The sequence below is a fragment of the Pelodiscus sinensis genome, chromosome 16 (assembly GCF_049634645.1).
Source record: "Pelodiscus sinensis isolate JC-2024 chromosome 16, ASM4963464v1, whole genome shotgun sequence".
NCBI classification, from domain to species: Eukaryota; Metazoa; Chordata; order Testudines; family Trionychidae; genus Pelodiscus; species Pelodiscus sinensis.
The window spans coordinates 27,441,806-27,447,978 of record NC_134726.1 but is presented as its reverse complement, the minus strand read 5'-3'; the positions used below and the strand labels follow the sequence as shown (position 1 = coordinate 27,447,978).

Below are 6,173 nucleotides of genomic sequence, written 5' to 3'. Positions count from 1 at the left end.
CCTTCCTTCCCTACATCCCCAGGTAAAATGTTTAACTGTACAATCAATAGAATTTTGATTGGTTACATGGTTACTATGTTTTTATATCCCTAGTGTGTGGAGGGTTGTAGTGGTATGAAGTGTGTTGAGTTTGAAAGGGGCATTTCCCACTCAGTGAGGCCAGGGAGAATGGGGTAAGCTGGATATAGGGGGAACTTCCCCAGTGTGTGATTCTGAGGGAACCTGGAGGGTATGCGGAGTGCAGGGGTCTCCCATTCTATGGGGATAGCAGGCGTGTGGGAAGTAGGGTGTGGAGGGGAATTTCCTTCTCTGCAAGGTTGGGAGAGATAAATGTGGGAGACAGGGTGAGCTGGGTGCATGGAGATCTTCCCCACTCTGTGGGGCCAGAGAGGAATGATACCGGAAGGAACAGGGTGCAGGGCTAGGATCCCCACAGGGTAGGGCCAGGCCTGGAGGGGGGGCATCCCATGCTCATTGTGGCCAGGATGCAGGAGGGACTGGACAGGATACTGGGAGCTCCCTGCTCAGAAGGGCCCAGATGCAGGAGGAGTTCCCCGCTTGGTGGGGCTAGAGCCGTGCAGGGGTGGACACCCAGCGTGGTAACGCCAGCGGGGGGGCGCCTTGCCTGGAGAGGCTTGGGAAAAGGGGGCATCTCTACTAGGTGAGGCCAGGAGGTTGTGGGGATACGGTGGGAACAGAAGGGGGGGCGGGCTTCCCCGTGGGGCCCGCGGACGTGCAGGGAGAACTCCCCGCTCTGAGGGTGCAGAGGAGGCTCCCGGCTCAGTGGAGCCTGAGGGGTGCAGGGACGGAGGCGGGGGCGCCGGGTTTCCCCTGGGCCCGGAGGGAGCGCGGGGGGCGGGGACGCCCATGCGGGGCGGGCTCAGTGACTCGGCGGCGGCGCAGAGCGGACGCGGCGGGCAGGAGCGCGGAGGACGCGGCGGCATTGCCGGGTGAGGCCGGGCGGACAGGCCCTGCTCTCGCTCGCCCCCTTCTCCCGGGCTGGTCTCGCCTACCTGCCGGCCGCGCTATAGCGCCCGGCTTCCTGGGCCCGGCTCCCGCTGCCGGCGAGCCCCTGCGGGCGGGGGGCTGCAGCGGGGTGGGCTCGTGGCGTGACTCTGAGCCTGCCCGTGCCCTGCTGCGTGGGTTTATGGGGGGGGGGGGGGGATCCGAGGGCTGCCAACTTTGCCGACCGGGCACCTTTTGCAGCAATGGCGTCCGGTCCGTTCGGTCGGGAAAGTTGGCAACCGAAAGCCGGGCCTAATCTGAAGTTGGGATCTTGTTTGCTCCCCTGACGGTAAGGCCGTGGCCAACTGGGGGCGTGCAATGAGTGTGAGGGGCGCTAAGTGATCCACCAAAGTCCTCCCCCTGGATTTAGTTTGTAGGGGAAGATACAAATATTGGGTTACAAAATGGGAATCGCTGACTTGGGAATGCCAGATGCCAACTCAGGGGTGCCCTTAAGTACAAGACAGATGGTTCTACTAGCCCCGTTTTATCCCAATCCTCGACATTTGGGCTGGGAAGTTGGGCAAAATGGTTCTGGATTTGGGTCCTCTGGAGCAAAACCATGCTCTAGTGCAGTGTTTCCCAAATGGTGTTCCGCGGAAGTGAAAATATGGGTTCCGCGAGAAAATTCCATTACAATAACTACTCAGCACTGTGTGCCAGACAGTCAGTGGTGCAGTTGCCTGTTATATATCACGTAAGGGGTTCTGCAAAATTCTTTCGAGTTTAAAAGGGTTCCGTGGCCAAATAACATTGGGAAACACCGCTCTAGTGGGATCCAGGAGACCTGGCCTTTGGGCGTCAGGATGCAGGACTGGTAGGACTGTATAATCTGTTGCATGTGACACAATAACAGTTTCAAGCAGTGTGAAACTATGAATGGCATAAAAGCCTGTAAATAGCAACATGTGTGTGTAGCCTAAGTTACTAAAGAGGGTAATGTCAATTCACTTCTGAGTCAGATACACTCAGACATCACATGTTCATGATTATTTATATACAGCTGCACCAGTTGCTTACATCTATGGGCATATTTATGCCATTAAAACAACACTGATATTTTAAATTTAATTAAAATATTGAGCCTTTTTATGACTCTTAGTTAATGTTTTATATCTAATACTAGTATATTATTTTACTCAGCATTTAAGACGTCTGCCATGGCAGCAAAATCTATTGTGACTTCAAAGCAGAAGGAGGAGGTGGTGAGGGGTATCCTAACAGAGGTGGTATGCACGGCCTTCTCCAACTCCATTCTTGTGGTGGTGACGCAGTATGGGAAGATGGGGACGCTTGTCTCTGTGGACCCCAGCACAGTAGCCAGTGATATCAGCAAACCGTCACTCACCACGAAAGTGCTGCTGGGCACGGATGAGGTATGTGGCCCTGAATATTGAGGGGGAATCTCTCACTGGCTCAGAATTTGAGCCTGCTTGGGCTGCCAAGCAGCTGATGTGCAGTTGTGCAGTGGTAAGATTAAAAAATCCTGTACTAAGAGGGGTGTAGTTCATCAGTACATTTTGGGTATTCATGTTAAAGGTATGTTTAACATAACAAATGTCTAATTAAATCTACACTGAAAGCGTATAAGGGTTCTGTCACTTCATACTCGGTTATTTTTATGGAGCTTTGCCATTCCCATTGACTTCAGTGGTGCTGGAACAAACATAATGGCCTTCACTATCCTTTCTCCAGTGCTTGTCACAGTATTTTTCCCCCATCCGAGCACTTTTTCTCCCCACTTTTACCTCTTCCAAAATCAACTTTGGTACCCCTTCCCTCAACTGTGCTTACCACCAGTTTCCTTAGATAAGACAGTTATCCAATTCATTTTAATTTAAAATGAGTTCTCAATTACTATTTTTCAGAAACAAGAGAAAACAATAATAAATTTTGGATCAGATAGGCACTAAATACAAAGTTACAGTATACTGCAAGTTTACCTAGTTTTACAGTGCTGTAGTAGAACTATCTAGTGTTGCTTGCTAATCCCAAACAGAAAAAAAACCAAACTCAGCAATGTGACAGGTTGCTCATCCTCTTAGCAGCTGGTCTTTGTGTAGCCCTCACCCTTCAATAATAAGCTCTCTTTCCTTCATGTGGGATGTGTCTGCCTGTAGACAGGATGGTTACAGCGTTGGTGTGATGTGCGCTTGTCAACATGGAACAGAAAAGCATATTCAGTTTCTGATACTTATGTTAATCAGTGGCACTTCCTGTTTACATATGGGAGAAATTATTTCCCCAGATCTTGCGTAGGTGTCCATTGTCTGCTTCTTTGTATTATATGTTAATTAATGTAAACAACCTTGAGGAAATACTTCCAGCCCAGCCTTTTTTGGTGATGCATGCTGCCAAAAACCGCAAATCAGTTCTGAAACAAACTCAAACAAAAATAAACTTTAGATCAATATATGTGGCAAGATGGATGTGCCAAAAGGCATATTTTTAGAGAAGCCCTAATTAAAAGGGGTTATATCCCTTCTTTCCTGCTAATGCTTCACTTTTTAAAAAAATTACATTAGTCTATAAAATCACCCTGTAGCTTTAACCATCAGCTATGATAACATTTCTAAAACTGAGATGGATGTAAAGATTTGGCTGTCTTTTCCCAGACCTTGCAAGAGTCAAAAATACCTTTGTGAGTTACAGTTTATTAAAGGAAAGTATGATTTAGTGACTTCTTAAGAAGTTTGGCTCTGGTGGTAATGTTCATCTTGAGGCTGTGACTTAATACAATTGGATGTTTGGTGATGTGAGAAGTCCTGATGTAACAGTTTGGGTGATGGGACCTGCAACAATAAAGACTCTACACTGAGCTTCAGAGCTCTCTGAACTGGTGCAAACCTGGTTAAAGCTTTAACTAAAATATTTTATTTGGCATATGATTGGCTAACATTTATGGATCCAATCTGTTTAAAACATACTTTCTAAAATGGCTACATTGATTAACCAGATCTGTAGTATAGCCTTGAATCATGTCTAAACTATTCAACAAGTTTCAGTCCAGTATAGATAAGTCCTTAATATACCTAATTTACTTAGTAAAAAGATACCCCAGGAGCATTCCCTTAGTAGCAAATGAAATATTCTCTCAACTGAAGGACTGTCTTTGCTTTTCAGCCCCTCATCCATGTTTGTGCTAAAAACCTGGTGACATTTGTGTCTCAAGAAGCTGGGAACAAACCTGTTCTCCTGGCTATGGCTTTGAAGGACAAGAGCATGGAAGGAATAAAAGCACTGCAGGAGATGATCCGAAGTTGCCAAGTGTGGTGAGGCTCTGCTTTCTGGCAGCAAGGAAGGAAGTAACCCACCACTGCTTATTTAAAAAGACAAAACATGCCTTTATGCTGGTTTTGGATCCTGTTGAGGATTTCATGAATTTTCTCTACCATGTAGAACATTAGAAGATTTGGGTTTGGAATCCATGCAGCTAACAGTGAAGTAAAAACATTTTTCTGAACACAAAATGAAAATTCATTTCCATCACATTGCGTGATGGATGTATTTTTGTAAAACCGCATGTGGGTTTTCAGCAGGGTCTAGAGAAGTGAATGGCTTCAAGCAATGTAACAGTGAAAAGCTGTGCTGTAAAGTGTAAAATCAGATGCAGAATGAATAAAAATACTAATTGGAAAATGCTTAATATTACCAGTTTTTCCCCATGATAACCAGTTTAAATTAAATATTTGGAGTCAGAATCAAATCAGTGGGAATTATGCCGTTACAATAGGGAAGAATTTTGACTATTGACTAGGGCCGGTGGGAAAGAGTTGCAAGTTTTGACTCTGTGAGAGAGTTAATACCTTTGTGGGGTACCCTATCTTCAGTCACTAAAGAGAAACCATCATCTTGAAAATCACACTTGTCTGAAATACTGCACCTTAGTGCCAGGTAACACTTAACATTGCTGTTGCTGAAAGAAATAATAAAATCAAAATATTGTATCTTTTTTTTTCCAGTTTGTTTATTTTGTGATGGTGAGCTTCACTGAATAGGTCGCGTCCTGATTCTGCAGTTGAATATTCACTGGTGAATGCTTGTGTTTGCCTGAAGTTCCACTGACTTCAGTAGAGCTCTACACATGCACAAGGGTCCATTTACATAGATCAGTTGCAAGATAGTCCGTTTCTCCCTTAAAAACATCAATAGAGGAGTAGGAAAAATATTATACATTTTAAATATATTTTTTTCAAATACCAGAATATACTATAAAAAGGATTGTGTCTCAGAAAGTGTAATTTTAGGTTAGGTTAAAAAGCTCTAGGTTTGTACTTACGAGAAATTCAGTTAAGTGTATTTTTCAGAATTATATTTCCCAGGGCCACGGTGTTTGCATCTGTGTCAGCATCATGAGGAGTCCCCCTCACATTTTACATTCTCTTGCTATTATTCTTCTGGCCAAGGAGAGCTGGAAGACCTGTTGAAGTCTGTCAATGTTTTTACTATATGGACTTAAGGATTTTCACTGAAAAATACAAAATCATTTCCCAGTTCCTTGTACAGAACAGTGTGTGTCTACTGCACTGAGAGCCTCTGTCAGCTCAGGGAATAAGACATCATGCAAATTGAACCTGAATGCCATGCCTGCCTTGATAATACAAAATACTACTGCTGTACCCTGAAGAGTATGAGTTCCAGCTCTTTAAAAGCTGTGAGGCTCCAACCACTATAGTGTAGGACCGTGGTCACCAACCAGTAGATCGCGATCTACCGGTAGATCTCGGAGGCTCTAAGAGTAGCTCTTGAGACTGCGCGCCTGCACAGTACATTTACATTAGATTTCCTCATTTGAGGAGCAGCTACTCACCAAGCAACAGCACAGGTGAGTAGCTGCAAGGAATGGTGGGATTTTTTTTTAAAGTAGCAGTATAAGGATTGGGGATAGCAAGTGATGGAAAAGAGGAGAATAGAGAGGGCGGGGCTTCAAGGAAGGGGCGGGGCGGTAGATCTTGGCTTGGTCTGTCATTTAAAAAGTGATCTTGGGTGTAAAAAAGTTGGGAGACCACTGGTGTAGGATATTAAGAGATGCTGTTTGTCACCACTTCTACACCTCTTCAGGCAGACAGGGAAGCTGGAAGCCAAGAGGCTGGTCCTTTAAGCTGCAGTCAGCTAAGCTGGTATATTATTGCCCCCATGCCTGTTTAAAGTTAGAGACAGGTGTGAAA

General features: G+C 45.4%; 1 protein-coding gene across 3 annotated transcripts; it reads left to right on the top strand.

Moving 5' to 3' along the window:
* Positions 1-529: 529 nt before the first annotated feature.
* On the top strand, positions 530-4,952 carry PSMG3 (proteasome assembly chaperone 3). Of its 3 annotated transcripts, none has more exons than XM_006112868.4 (3): positions 530-661; positions 2,149-2,381; positions 4,129-4,952. In XM_006112868.4, the coding sequence occupies exons 2-3, from the start codon at positions 2,166-2,168 to the stop codon at positions 4,279-4,281; spliced, it is 369 nt and encodes a 122-aa protein (XP_006112930.1). In that variant the 5' UTR covers positions 530-661; positions 2,149-2,165; the 3' UTR covers positions 4,282-4,952. The 3 variants fall into 3 exon arrangements, with proteins under 3 accessions (XP_006112930.1, XP_006112929.1, XP_006112931.1); XM_006112867.4 differs by lacking the exon at positions 530-661 and adding an exon at positions 836-950; XM_006112869.4 differs by lacking the exon at positions 530-661 and adding an exon at positions 1,161-1,294.
* Positions 4,953-6,173: the final 1,221 nt, after the last annotated feature.

Bases quoted from the DNA above. Each gene is read 5' to 3' on its own strand.
- PSMG3 (XM_006112868.4), top strand. From the start codon at position 2,166: ATGGCAGCAAAATCTATTGTGACTTCAAAGCAGAAGGAGGAGGTGGTG. The intron at 2,382-4,128 runs GTATGTGGCCCT...TTTGCTTTTCAG, and splicing joins TGCTGCTGGGCACGGATGAG to CCCCTCATCCATGTTTGTGC.